The sequence below is a fragment of the Oreochromis aureus genome, linkage group 14 (genome assembly GCF_013358895.1).
Source record: "Oreochromis aureus strain Israel breed Guangdong linkage group 14, ZZ_aureus, whole genome shotgun sequence".
NCBI lineage: Eukaryota > Metazoa > Chordata > Actinopteri > Cichliformes > Cichlidae > Oreochromis > Oreochromis aureus.
In genome coordinates, this window is record NC_052955.1 from 20,932,720 (window position 1) to 20,947,876 (window position 15,157).

The 15,157-nt window shown below is 43.0% G+C and overlaps 1 protein-coding gene across 2 annotated transcripts; it reads right to left on the reverse strand.

Moving 5' to 3' along the window:
• Positions 1-22: 22 nt before the first annotated feature.
• mnta (MAX network transcriptional repressor a) lies at positions 23-13,976 on the reverse strand. 2 transcript variants are annotated; one of them, XM_031733247.2, is made up of 6 exons: positions 13,620-13,974; positions 8,316-8,925; positions 7,921-7,962; positions 7,610-7,721; positions 1,785-1,977; positions 23-1,634 (listed from the first exon to the last, which is right to left on the reverse strand). In XM_031733247.2, the coding sequence occupies exons 1-6, from the start codon at positions 13,690-13,692 to the stop codon at positions 859-861; spliced, it is 1,806 nt and encodes a 601-aa protein (XP_031589107.1). In that variant the 5' UTR covers positions 13,693-13,974; the 3' UTR covers positions 23-858. The 2 variants fall into 2 exon arrangements, with proteins under 2 accessions (XP_031589107.1, XP_031589183.1); XM_031733323.2 differs by lacking the exon at positions 7,921-7,962 and having other exon boundaries at positions 13,620-13,976.
• Positions 13,977-15,157: the final 1,181 nt, after the last annotated feature.

Sequence of the window (15,157 nt, forward strand, 5' to 3'; positions counted from 1 at the left end):
TATATATATATATATATATATATTTTTTTTTTTTTTTTCTTTCAGACACTCTGATGTGATATCATCATTTTACTTCACTGGAAGAATTGTGTCATTGTTGCAGAGGTGGTGGTTTGACTATGAACACAAACAGCCACCAGGGGGAGCTGCTGCTGTGTGCACTATCACCGAGGACTGCAGCTCCTGCTCAGGCGGCTAAGTGCAGTCCATGATTTGGCTCCAACCTTACAGCATGTGCTGCTGCTGAAGAGGAGGGGCTCCTCTGAACCACATTCTCCGTGAGCTGGGTTTGGCGGGCCAGCACTCTGCTCCTACACTGTCTGGACTCTATAATAGCAGATCGACATTTTCCCATGTGAGGCCGTTTCTTTCTAGCTTCTGTGAAAATACACACTGCCTCACTTTAAAACAACAAAGGATGGCAGGTGAAGGTCAAAAACTGCACATCAGCCCACTGTGTACAACACAAACACAACGTTATGACCGTCAGTCACATGCAGCCTGTTATATCTTAGAAGTTGTGGTAGTCTGGTCTAGAAGGAGTTTTAGGATTGTTCTCAGCTTTGTGTCCACTTTAATGCTTTTAAGTGAGAATTAAACAGAGCAGAAGGGTCTCCAGCAGGTCTCCTGCACACACGGTTGGCTTGTCAATGGCCTGGTATGAAGCCCGTGGTTCACCGCAGGGAGGTGGCCCATTGAGTGCTCCCACAACACTAACCAACACACAAGAAGGTGGAAGGTTAAGAACAGGGACTTGTTTTTGGTCACTTTGTTAACATGGGGGAATAACATCCCTCCATCACTTTACCCCTGTCATGGGGATCACAGTCTGGAGCTCAGTGGTCCTGTTGGCAGTGTTCAGGCCAGCTTCAGAGTGCTGATGGGAAAGGAGGGCATGGTTACCATGGTCACAGGGTTGAGCACCGTCTGACCCACTAGCTGCGGGTGGTGGGCCATCATCTGGGTGCTCACTGCTGTCTGCTTACCAACAATGGTGGCAGTTGGCTGTGTAGGCGCACTGCCGTTCACATGAGCATGGTTTATTGTTTGAGTGATGTGACCGACCACAGCCGACTGTGTGACAGCCACCGGCTGAGAGTAGAGAGTGGGTAAATGCTGGCTCAGGTGAGCCACTGGGTGCACGGTTATGTGACTGATGGGCTGGTGGCCGGGGGCTAATTGCACAGAGCTGGTGGTGGTGGAGGGAGCCAGCTGGGCGATGTTTTTGGAGCTCTGACTTGGGATCACTTGGATGACCGAAGGGTGGGACACTGGTGCATGAGCAATAACTGTGGGGTGCAGACTGGGTGTGGTCACCATCTGCGTCTGGGTGGGATTTGACAGCTGACAAGGTGTGCTGGATGTAGTGGCAGTGAGCGTTGGTGGAGCTGCAGGTTTAGACAGTGGCTGTGGGGGAGTCACTGGTAGCGGCTGAGGCTGGTGCTGAGGGGCTTTGCGCTGGTTGTGAGGGGCGGTGAAGGAGGTAGTGGTGGTGGGCATCACAGTTGGGACTTGAGTAGGTGTTGCAGTTGTGCGCAGCTCAGGTTTCATGATTTGAGGCACGGTGGGTAAGGCAGTGGGTGCTCTTGGTGCAGGCTCTTCGTCCAGATCGTCATCCATTATGTCTTCACCTTCTGCAACACCAACAAATTATGGAATTCATTAATTACATATATAATTACATGACTTAATCTGAAACAGTGTTTGGTTGTGTATTAGGGAGATTTAGAGACATGCAGTTGAGACTGAACATAAATCCCCACCAATCCCTCCCGTCTGCCTACCCGAGGCTGTGGAGGTTGAAGCTTGGTCCTCCTCCGGCTGCACCGTCTGTCGGAGGATGCGGTCGATCTCGATCACATCCATCCACTGGCTAAGATCATTCTTCAGCTCTGCTAGTCGCTGTTGGGTAGCGATCTTTTCTCTGGCCAGACGCTCCATGTCGTGCTCATACTCCTTCTCTTTGCGCTTTAATGTCTGCAAGGAGGAAAAGAATACAATGGTAAAACTCAGAACTGGTTTATGAATTACACAGGAAAAAGTCCACAGGGTAAACGTTAAGGTCACATTTACTGTGTAATAAATTCATCCAATAGAAGAGAACCACAGTAATTTTCTTTGTGAAGCTGTCAGAGAGGTTTTTACTCAAGTCCAAGGTCATGCTTGAAGCAATACTGTAAAGATTCACACTGATTTTATATTAGTCTTAATAGTATTTAACAGATTTCACCACTTCAACCTCTAAAATTAGGGAGGACTTAAAATGACCCGTTTCTGATTTTGTCAAAGATGTTGATATGAAATTAGATATTACTCGTGTGCACAGAGGGTGGAGGAGAGAAAATCTGCAGCACTACTTATTTGAGGAAAATGTCAAAGTGCACCAGTGGAATGAACTTTGACTCTACTGGGTCTATTTGAACTCGTACTTCTCTTATAAAGTGGAGAAATGGTACATTTAATAGCCAATTTTCCAAATTCAAAATAATAATAATAATAATAATAATAATAATAATAATAATAATAATAATAATGATAAGAGATTAGTGAAAGAAAACTGTTATACATTATAACTGATTACTTCTATCAGAAAAAAATATAACTTTGTTACAATGAAAGCCACATTTTCCAGCAACAACATTTAAAACATAGTTTAAAGCAATTCAAAGGTTCCAATTAGCAATGAAGCATATTAATGCAGGACGGCCCGTTTCTGAGTATGTTCTTATACTTTTGGTACTTTCTGTGTCTGCATTTATAAATACACATTTTATAAATGTGAATACATGAATTTTACTATTGACAGCGACTGGTTTTATGTTTTGTATGTTTAGCATGCAACATCAGTAGGAAAAGTGAAATTATGGCAACAGGTACATGATCAGCAGACTTGTGTTTTTAAGTATTCCCGTTTTAAAGTACTTCAGAAGTCTTTAATTATATATAATTTATTGCATGTCACATGCAGCCTGGTCAAACTATTCAGCACGCTCTCTGCGGGAGAGGCTCAGGGAAATGACACGGTCTGAAACCCGCTACCAGCAACCTGATGACTCGGGATCATAAAGGGTGGACTTCCTGTTAGTGCTCATCCTACCGTGTACAGTGTGACGATACAGTAAATGTGCAAGACATCGTGTGTACGATTTAAGTCATGTGTGTAGGTGGCTTCTGGCCTACTTCGGTTTAAGTGCATTCCTGCATGTGCATTATGAGCGTGTGCGCCTACAGCACAATGCACATGTACATAAATAGCAAAAGGGGACAAAAGGCGGGCCTTGTGTGATTCAGCACCTGTCTCAAATCCTGATCCAGGATTAGACATGCATGGGCCAAGTGGTCTGTACTTTGGCTGCTTCTCAGTAACTTAAACACAAATAGAAGCTCAGAAGAAGTCCCGTTCATATTTCAGTTTAGCTCAAATCCACATAAACAAGCTGTTTCTTATCTTTAAGTTGAACTGCTTTTATTGTGACAAGAGCAGGTTTGTTTACAGTTGGAAAATCTGTGTCCTTGCTCCCAAAAAGACCTAAAGTTATCTACGATCAGGGTTAGTAGCCTAGTTCTGTTTAAAATACTTGTTACATGGAACAACTCTTAATGTGAATCACAACTACACCTCCAAGAATTCAGGTATTGCACCATCTCATTCACAAAGACAGGGATCCCAACTTTGTATTTTAATATTATTGATTAATGGAGATATAGTTTGGACATGCAGATTTTAAATAGCAGGACAGACATGTACACTACTGTTCACTGAGTAAGGTGCTCCTTAGTATGCACTGTTAAACATCTGGACACAGATGTGCAACTTGTAACCAGCCATAAAGAGCACCGCCTCTCTGTACGGATTAAAAACATCCTTCATCTCTACACAAGATGTGTTAAAATGCCCCCCATCTCTGGTTGTCAGGGAAATGCCTGAAAACATGTCAACGTTTTCTCTGAAATCCTAAAAGATGACACACACCTTCATGTTCGAGAGGTGCGATTTAGGTTTCTAACAGCCTCTTAGTGTGTAAACATTTCTGTCAAAACCTACTCTGGTGAGGAAAATTTAACGTGATGTCCAAAAAGGTCTGGCCACCTTCTTTTTTACCCTCATGTAGCTGGCAGCCTTACGTGAGTAGCGCTACAACAGCAGCTTTAAGTGATGACTCATAAAGAGAGAATGAGAGAGTGGAGAAATGCTCCACAAACACGGAGACCCACTGAACTGCTGAGAGCCGACGCCACATTCGCCTTTTTAGAAACAGCTAGTCTGAGATTAACCACATACACCTGATAACCAAGCCTGCAGCAGATGGGTCCCACGTGACTTCATCACCATGTTAAACATGTCACCAGATTGGTAGGACACAATGTGCCAGGTACGCTTGGATTCTTTGCACATGACTGCATTCAGACCTCCTTTTTCCAGGGAAGAGTTCTTACCACAGAACTGTGTGCGTGCATGTGTGTGCGTGCGCATGGGAGGTAAACACTGCTGAAGCATTATTGTCACAAGCAATGCGAGTGCCGAGCACATGGCCCCGCAGAAAAAGGGAGAGGGAGGGCCACAGATAACAGGGGATTGAAAGAGAGCAATACAAGCTGTACTCACTGACTCACTTTTGCAGCAGCCGCGAACAGACAGCACAAGGCTGGGTTGTCTTAAAGGGCCAGGAGCACAGGAGGCCACGTTGCAGACATGCTGCTCCACTGATCGGGTTCCTGCTCACAGGTCTTATGACACTGTGGTAACCATAAACCCTTGTCTTAGTCTGCCTTCAAGCTGGAGCAGAGGGTTTCACGTGGTGCCCGACGTTAACAATAAAAAGTCTGTCTGTGGAAATAAAATGCCTACTTTTGCACACCAATCCTTTGTGTGCAAGCTTGTGTTGGTCATAGCTGGCCTATTTACCTCATTGCGGTTAAGAGCAGAGTCGTCAGAAAGCTGAAGGAGGCCAGCTTTTTTTAATGTTAAGGATGAACAAAAATGAAAATGTCAAAAGAACTAGTACAGTTATCTTGTCAGGCAACCTTTCAAAGGAAATATGCCATGAAGTCCACAGTGACTGTGCTAAAAATATCAAAAGATAAATAAATTTTTAGCTTATCTTCATCTAGCAGAGAGTACAGCACTTTTCATGCTGGCATTTGCGGACAAGCAGTGGAGGAACAAGTTCAGTCAGCTTTCATGAGGAAGTGAAGCGCGTGTGGAGTAAGCTGAGCCTTGTGTTTACTGCTCCATGCTCCCTCCCTGCTGCGGGCGGCTAAGCCTGGTGGTACAGCAAGTCCTGCATGTTGCAGTGCTGGGTGGGGGCCCAGCACAGGGGGGGTGACGTCACGCGGCTCAGGCTAGCCATGTGCTTGCTGCTCATGTGGCCTTAAAAGCTCAGAGAGGCAGGATGGAGGGAAGGAGGGGGAGTGGAGAGGAGGAGCGCTAATGCATCAGGGCTTATTTTACAGCCTCGGCTTTCACGACACCACTACGGACTCAGAGAAAAGCCTGCTACATGTTGTCTCTGAAGTAAAACAAAAACCCTCTTACAGCTCTATTAGCGCGACTGCTATAATTAAAAAGGAAAACAATTGGTTCACATGTAAGATTTTCTGGTCACAGATGTTGAGTCATCTTTATTTGAAATGTAACAAGGAAGTGGAAGTTGACCTATGTAGCTGTTGGCCAAGTTTGCGCCTTTCACTGGAAAACCACTAAAACTCTGTTCCAGTTACCACTTATTTTCATAGAAACTTTGCTCATTTACAAATGAACACTTACAATAAGACGTAAAAATAAAAGCGGTGGAGTGCTGAGCTGAAAGCTTCTTATTCAGACCTCTAAGCTCAGTGTTTTTGTGTGCAAGCTGCTTCATTGCTGCCAGCCCAGAGGAGGGCAAGGACAGGGACGGGGAGGGAGGAGTGTGCAGTTTCGGGAATGAGGTGCATGCAGGCAGGACACGCGTCTGTACCTCCCATGTCAAGATGCCAGTGCTCGCACGTGTTCTGCCTTTTTTTTTTTTTTTTTTTTTTTTAGGCATCCTATCACCCAGCACTCACATCTTTTACTCCACCCCTCCAAAACAAAACACCACCAGCCTGGCCAATGAAAAAGACCCTTGTGACAAAGAGGCACAACACACTGTTGTGGCCTGTAACACTATTACAGTACTGGGTTAACTGCTTCATACTACACGCAAATCTTTATTATACTCTTCACATCTACATATAAGCATCATCAATTATGTAAGTTTTCCTTGCTCTGTTTGTTTCAAGCATGTCCAGCTCAGCTGCTGATTGGAGGAAAAGACGCACAAGCCTGTCGAACACAACACGCACAGCATGTTGCTTAATCACAGAGAGGGGCACAGGGAGGGAGACTGGGTGACGAGCTGTGCACCCACGCTGTCCTAGTTTCCCTCAGCATCCACGCGCACAGAGGAATAACCAGCCTGCTGCATCTCACAGTCAAGCAGCAGCATGCCGTCCTCCTTGGTGTACACATCAGTAAATCTGCACCACGGTCGGTTAATGAACAACTGCAGGCTCATAAACAACAACGCATGACTACCAAATGTCTAAAACCGTGTAAGTGTTTTATTATTATGCAAATTAAACAGCAAACCCTTACCACATTTGGACAAACTTAAACACACAGATCATGCAACTGTAATTGTAAAATGCAAATCTATAAAAGCATTGTTGGATTTTAAAATGTAAACAGAGATATTGTTTTATCGCCTCCTGGATCAGTGTATTGGAAAAATGACCCACAATAAAAACTGACACACTCAGCAGCACAGTCAGTCTGAAAGTTAAACTAGACCAGTGGCAGACCTTTGCGCCAGCTGTTTACAACCAGCATACTCTAACCGTGAGAGCTTGACTCATAGAAATGGCGAGTCATTCGTTGAAACACTCGCACACATACACTTAAGAAAAAGGTATAAATGAGGAAGTCTTAGAGACTCAGGAAGGATCTAAATACATCACCGTGTTTAAACTTTCTGCTGTCTGATGTTTTTCTCTAACTAAGGATCTTAAACGCAGTATGATTGTAAATGTATCCAGTAAGACTGGGGGTCAATAACACCACAGTGTGACGGCTTTGTTAGCAGTGAGGAAAGAGCGTGCAATCATCAGTGACGTGTTACAACCTCTCTATACGAGTTGCTGTCATGGGGAATAAAGTACAAGGTACCTTTCTTTGTGGATGTTTTGAGCGAGTGAAACATTGCTAAACAAAAACAGGTGATAGGAGGTTCAGGCCACTTGTTACTGGTGGCGCTTCAATTGTTGGTTTTTAAATCTGTAATTTCTGTAATTGTGATTTAATTTTTTTGGTTTGTGGTTGTATTTATCTAGCTGTTAAAACAATATAATAAGTGAGTTTATTTACTAAGTGCTTTTCACAGACAAGTGGTCACAACGCACTGTACACAAAAGGTTAAAATAAATATTAACATTGAGTAACAAAACAGCCAATGAAAATATAACTAATGAAATTCAAGAAGATTTTAAAATCTACCGACACCAATCAGACACTAATGATTACCAATACCAGATACGCCAACATGGAATTTGAAGGTAATAAAACTTAACTTTGGAGGCATCACAAGCTCACCTGAATGTATCTCAGTGCACTTCTTAAGACACTCAGGTTGGAGGTTTTCTTCTCATCAATGTTCGGGATGTTCTTTTTCAGCGTCTCGAAGCACTCCTTCAGGTGTGCTCGTCTGACAGACCCAAGACAAATAGAAGGTACTTTAGACACTGCTAATGGTAAAGTGCACTTTAATATAACAACATCTCTATTTGGGAGTCCTCTGATTAAAATATGAAGCACATTTTCAAAATTGAAGCGGTACTAATAAGTGAAGTTTTCAGAAAAAAAAAATCTATTGGTAATGTTTTTGGGGAAAGGGGTGACCCTACCTGTTTTTCTCAAGTTTGTTATGCACCTCTCTTGTACCAGCCCTGCAAGAGCACAGTAAAATGGTGATGTTTAAAAGGGCAACAAAATTGAAATAATAAAAAAATTAACCCCCCCAAAAAATGAATCAAAGAAGCTGTTTCTTAGTTTTTGGAGCAGACAGATCAATGACAGTAAGTGAGTGAATTTATCATCTCATCCAAATTATTGTAATAGCAACCGTGCAAAGTGGAATCTAATTTATAATTATCTGAGTGGACCACAGAAGATTACTGATGACACCGTTTCAGTACGTCTGTAAATTGGACTCCTAGTTATTATTTTTTCTGCATTTTGAGGACTGATTTAAATTGATGCTCAGTAAAAAAAAAATACTGAGTTAACAGGTCAGACTTACCCTCCAGGCCTCTTCTTGCTGTCTAGCTGGCGACTGTCATCAGGAGGACTTCCCCGGCTGACGGGGCCATTGTGCAGGGGGGCCTGCTGAAGCACCGGGCCTGAATGGGGCAGTAAGGCTTGCGGCTGTATGGGCGAGACGATGGTACCCGGATAGCGCTGAACCAGCTGCTGGTGTAGTTTAGTGTTGTTGGTTTGGGTGACGAGCTGCGGCTGAAGGTGGTGGTTTTGTATCGGCTGCTTGTGGTTGGCAGTCACCATGGTTTGGGTGTCAGGTTTGGGCTGTGGAGAGCAGAGCAGAGCTGCGGCACTTTGCTCCAGAGGGGCATGAGAGTCTGTCTTTGGGGAGGCCAGTGGAGGAGCAGCAGGAGGGGAGAGCGTGGTAACAGGTAGAGTAGGTGAGCCTGTAAGGTTGGGGGTGACCACAGGTATTGGGATGACTGTAATGGGGACGGAGGGAGGTGACAGAGCTGATGGTATGGGTGGGGGACGGGACTCCATGTGGAGCTCCTCTGCTTTAGAAACATTGTTGATGTGGATTGTGGAGTTCACATTAGGGTGGCTCTGCTCTTTCAGGTGCTGCAGACGCAGCTTCTCCTTTAGTTCATCCTCTGTGGGAAAAACACAGCCATTAACACAACCAATCCCATCTATACACACATACACAAAAATGCAGCAACAACCCTTTGAGCTTTTTAAATCTGTTAGCACTAACAGTACTGATAGATTTTGGGAGTATGTGAAAGGAAATAAGCCAGAGTCATTTCTAGAAAGGTCTGGTAGAAGGCCTTGTTTGGCATGTTATGCTGTACCAGCTCAGTGATATTAGTCCTGCTCATCTTAATTATAGTAAATCAGCAAAACAAGTGTTTGACACTCAAAGCTGCAGGTATATTTGCACATGACACCAACAGATGTTTTTTTTAACTAAACCTAAAACTTGTGTAAAACCATGTCAGTAGCAGGTTTCATTTCATCTGTGCCACAACAGATGAATCCCGAAAGAGCACAAACACATTCCATAACTGTGACTCCTGTTACACGTAAAGTGATGAAGTATTAATGTTAATATTATTGAAACATCCAGTTGTAAGTCAAAGGGGCTCTACAGGAGAATGTTTGTTGTAATTACAACAAGCAGAAATGAAAGTCTGAGCTTTCAGGTTACAGGCTCTTCTCTCTTGCTGTTCCTACTTTGTGTTTTATCTGTACATGCATTTTCACATCCACAAAAATGTTGCCTAGCTTTGAGCACGTCTTCACAAAAGAAGCTTGTTGCTTTAATGGAGGTACATCTCACTGTAATGTAATGCTGGTCACAGTCCACTGACTGAGTTGTGCTGGGAAAGTGAGTGCAAGTCGACTCTAGATCTCTACTAACAAAGCCCGAGGGTCTCTTTACTACCAAGACGCATGTCCAGAGGTTAGGTTTATCTGTAAAGGCATGTTTATAACAGTTAATACACTGCAGATCTCATTGCAATTGAGCCAGCTTTAAAATGATTGCACGTTTTGATTACTATTAAATAAACTGTGATTATAGCCATGTGAAAGATTCGTACAGATAAATCTAACTGAAAAGTGATCAGCTTCAGTATTTTTGTAAAACATGAGTCAGTCTAAATGCATCTTACGGGGCTGTCCAGTCATCTAAAGCACACCCCCTCCACACTGTATAGATGCTGTGGAAAGGGACTCTAGTTGCTATGGCAGCTCATGTTCACAGTTAGAAAATGTCAGATACAAGTAGCTGTCATCAACATCGTTATAAATGCGATCAGGACGCTGCAGCAGTACACACTCATCCGTTCACTGCAGAGGTGAAGCTACAGTGGCACCACAGACTTCACCCCAAACCACGGAAAACAAGTTCACATAAATGATGACGACAGTGAGTGACAACGACACAGCTGTCTCCAAGAAATTACGTGCTAAGTCACTCTAAAAAATAAAATAACAAATGTTATTGCAGATTTGTAGCTGGCATATTCAATCGGGCCAGTTTATTAGATACACAACATCCAAAAAAGTCACTGACACCTTACAACTGAAGACAAAAAAACCCAGTAACATTTCTTAAGTTTCAAAATGTGAAATGTTGTCTTTGTACCTTTTTAAATACAAAAAAAGGGGTGTTTCAATGATTTACAAGTTTACAGTCTGTTTTTATTATACATTTACATACAATAGCTACATTGTATGTAAAGTTCTGCATAGCTATGTACAATAAGATTGTATAAATTAAAAAAAATAATAATTCAGGTTTAGATAATGTAGTTTGTTGCATCATAATGTAAGCTCACCTTCAAATAGGGTGTACAAAATAATAGGAATATTCTCACCTGTTAACATCACAGACTATTTGAAGCTGAATGAAGACATCTCTAAAACACCAACGTTGATAAAAGCAGGAAATAATGGATCTAACCGACTGGCACCAGAGCATGACGTATGAGGTCAGCTTGTTTAATCAGTTAGGATTAAGAGCAGGTTTCTCTAATATTTCTCAAAATCACAACCTTTTATCGGTCAGTCTTTAAATTAACTTCAACTTTTGTTTAAAATAAAATAAATAAATAATAATAATGTGACAGATACTACTTTTTATCCATGTATAATCAGTTTAAAATATACATGCTCACATTTTGAGGGTTCAAAGTTCAGAACATTATAGCCCTGCTTTAAAACAGATCTTTCACAGATCTGGTAGTCCATTTAGATCTACGAAAAAGCAGCACATAGCGTTATGATTTTACATTTTAAAACACTGTCACTTTATGAATGACTGTGACCGTAAAAAAAATAATGTGATGGAGGAAGGAGATATTCTATCCAGCTCTAAAAAGCTCTAGAGAAATTTTAACAGTGTTACTTAAAGCATTTCACAGTATTTTTTTCCAGTGTATGAACATGTCCCGTTACACTGAAAAGTCTTTTCTTCAGCGGTAAAAACATACGAAAGAACAAGATGTTCCAGTTGCAGTACATAGCTTTCATAAGCTGTTGCATGCACAGTTATGAGTTCTGACAATTTAATGTTGTTTTGTTGACATAAACACACAGAGAGGTCTTTTCTGAAAGAAAAACCCATGAAACACTTACAAAAACAAGTAGGTTTTCTATAGACATTATATAACTGCAGCAGTACATAGAGGAACACTGGCCTAGTTTCCTGCACACAGTGACCTGCTCTACAGTAGCAGAGAGGGAGGAGGAGGAGGAGGCCCCTGCTTAGAATGCACCAGGCAGGAGGAGCTGAGACAGGAAAAAAAACACGATCTCTCACTCTGAGCCTGCGTGGACTCTCTCCGGAATGATGAATTTAACTATTCATGAACATATCAATGTAAATATGCCAGAATTAGCCAAAAGGCTAGTTTTCATTCACGAATATGTAAAGAGCTACAGAATATGTAAAAATCAGCGTTCAACCAAAGGGCTGATATGTTGGCAGCCAAGCTTGAACAGCGCAGGAAGTGTAATGCGCTTTTTCAGCAGGTCTGATGTTAGCGTTAGGGCTGTCTGAGGTAGCTTAACCTGCACCTTCCCCGAAATGTAACACATGTACACCTCATAGTTATGCAAACTTAAACAACTCTGACAGGTTTGTTTCCTTTTAATATGCAGTGCAAACACAATATATTGACAGCTATAGCGATCCATGTAAGATACACTGATTTATTGGAGTGTAACTGCATGTATATACCAAAGAGTTGCAGACATGTGACATTAACTCATCTGCCATTTGGATGTGTGACATTCATGGTGACAGTCAAGTAAATAAGGCCACAGACACATAAGGCTAGAGACCAGTGTGCAACCATCTGTCAACCACTGGTCCAGAGGAAAAGAATTCTTAAAAAAGCCCCAGTCACAAAGGGTCATGAACTGCTCAGTGATTCCAAGTTATTTCTTGCACCTGAAGCAATTTCTACTAGGTTTTCACCACCTTTGGAACTGAGCCTCCTTTAGCCACTGCCAACCTGTCAGGGAATATATGGGTTGCCTTAGCAACCAGTGGTTGTATCACATCCAATAGATGGACAGTTATGTGTGATTTAGACTTTTGCAGGAAATTTACGTCGTAACAACGTAACACTGTTCGACCCTACATCCCAACCTTCCACGCCACTCGAGTTGTTGCAGGCTGCGTTGACCCGTCACATTTCTCAGGATGTGAACGTCAGGTTACATGGAAGGTTACTGTAGGGTTTAGAGGAGTTTCTGGTTATGCACTGGATTTCTCACTGAAGCATAATTCAGTCGTTAAGCGATGTGCATCATGACATCACAAGAAACTTGAATAGAAATCTCACATGAAGAGTTTGTTGACTCCAGAGCTGAATAAAGTTGTAGATATAAAAACGTAACGCTTCTTAATTCTCTTCGGATGTAGTTTACGCGGATGGCATACCGGAGTGAGCCATCTGCTTTATAAACGATCTTTGGGAGGGGTTGCCCGGCACGCACGTGGTGGAAGGGGCGTAGCCATCTAAATGCTTTTTAAACTACAGGGGCGTGGTTTGTTGTCACACGTCATCGACTGACACTCAAAGCCCTCCACGAGAGTCTGGAGCTCCAGGGGAGTTTGTGATTTTGCTTTTTTATGTGTTAAGAAGCGACAGTCATACCGAAACACACAGGTACGCAGAGTCACTACAACACCTGATATCCGGAAGGCGCGCGGAGGGACTGAGGGGGCGCAGACTGCTGGGGTGGGAGGGAGGAGGAGGGGGAACCTGAATGCCAGAGTCACTTGATCCCCAGCGGACGATGTCAGGTCATTATGTAAAACGAGCCTGGCACTCCGCGCGCCACCGCCCTTCATCGGCTCGTGTTTTGTTTTTATTTTTAATGTTCCGCAGCAGCGCGTGCAGATACTCAGAAATACAGGAAGGCGCGCGGTGACGCGGCCGAGCAGCACGTTAAGTGTCTATGCAGCAGGTTTCGATGCAGTAACCCCTGACACTGCAGCAGAAGCCCGTCTCTGTCTGCCTGTCTGTCTGAGACCTGACCTCAATCTTTACATGAAGCGAAGCCTCCAGATCCACAGCAGCAGCTCTAAAACCGGAATGAAAGTAAAACTAAGAAGATTGAAACGGTCTTTAAATTCATACGTGACAAACGGGAATCAGTTCAGACACTGTGCTGCTAAATGAGCCACAGGCAGGGTTTCCTCTTAACTCGGAGACTAAACCTTTCACTGAATGGGTGGACTGGTTCCCACTCCTTGACTGCCAGAGTGTGAAAAATGAGCGAGCTTTTGTTTATTTTATCTTTTTTTCCCAATAAAAGACAAACTTACCACGTGCTTTCTGTTGTTGCTGGGCTTGAAATTCCAAAAACTTGGCCGCTTCCAGAAGCGTTTCGATGCTCATTTCTGTCCGCTTGAAAAGACTTTTTTTTTCCGGAGAAAAGGCTGTAAAGCAGACGCGCCTGTGCGTAAAGCCTGCCACAGGGAGAGGTTCCCGGTCTGAAGCTGAGGGTGGGGTAGGGGGGAGGAAGGAGAAAAAAAAGGGTAATCCGATACCCCCCTCAGTAGAAACTCTACCACTTACGTAGAAGAGTTACAAACAAGATGGCGCTCAAAGTAGTACGAACAAATAAGGTTTGTGAATCACGCAGCGTTTGTAACCGCCCACAGACAAACGCCCTCCCTCACCGCGTGCATACGAGGGAAGCAACGGGAAAACACGGAGCGGGGTTCGGGTGATTTCGGTCTCGTGGAGCTCTCTTCACGAGTCACGTCCGTCACACGCAGAAAATGTATCAAAAATGTTGCCGCTTAGAACGCGGCTTTTTCTGTTAAGTGTCTCACGTGCCGCCCTCTCACGGCTTGATGTTTGACTAACCGATGACTACAAGTTGTCACCACGTAGTTGTTCTGTGTAAACGAGAGGCCGACAGTTTGCATGACTGCGGTAAATTTACATCTTATTGGCGCTGTGTCCACCAGCCAATCAGCGTGGAGAACAGTCAGCGAGCTTTGTTTGGCACGTCAGGGTCACATGCTGGGAGTTTACGAGCGTGCATCAGCCATACGGGCGCACTTTAAAAGTAAAAACCAAGCAAAAATCCTAGCAGTCACGGGGTAGACTGAGCCCTGCATCTAATAACTGCAAGTACTAGTTCCAACAGTTGCATCGTAACACCTCTGTGCATATAAATATTATAATCCTGTCTGTCTATATAATGTCTTATTTTACTTTTACATTTCTATTCACGTGTAACAGTGTTTCTATACTATGATTACTTCCACTCTTTAACCCCTGTCAAACATAAGGCTCGGGGGTCACAATCAGCCTGCCAACGACTCCAGTTTGGCTCACTGGTCATTAAGGAGGGCATGCACTTTGGACTTTTTACTGTATTTACATGTTTCACAGCTTCTCCGTGGTGATTCATACTACACTAAAGTAATTAAGTAGTAGATAAATAATCAAGTAGCAGAAAACCTCCCGCTTTTTTCACTGTAGAAATATGTGTGGTTTTGTTTATTTTTTAGAGTGGGTTCACTGGACATTTTTGTGATGTTACCAGAATTTTACACATTTGTTTACACATAAAATTTAAGCCCAGAGAGTCGTGTTGCAAGGTTTCTTTATCATGCGGGAAAAACTGAGAAATACTGTTGAAACTTCACTTGGTTTTTTGTTGTTTTTTAAATTAAGATATCGCAAAGATTAAATGTGTATTTAAACTAGTTGACACTGAAAGTAACGGGAGTTTCACTGGTCCATCCCACTAAAGATACGGCTATAAAAAGAGCTTGTCATCCCTGCACTAATCAGTGTTATTACTGAAGCCGTATCTGTAGTTGTTAAACAATAAAACCATAGAGAA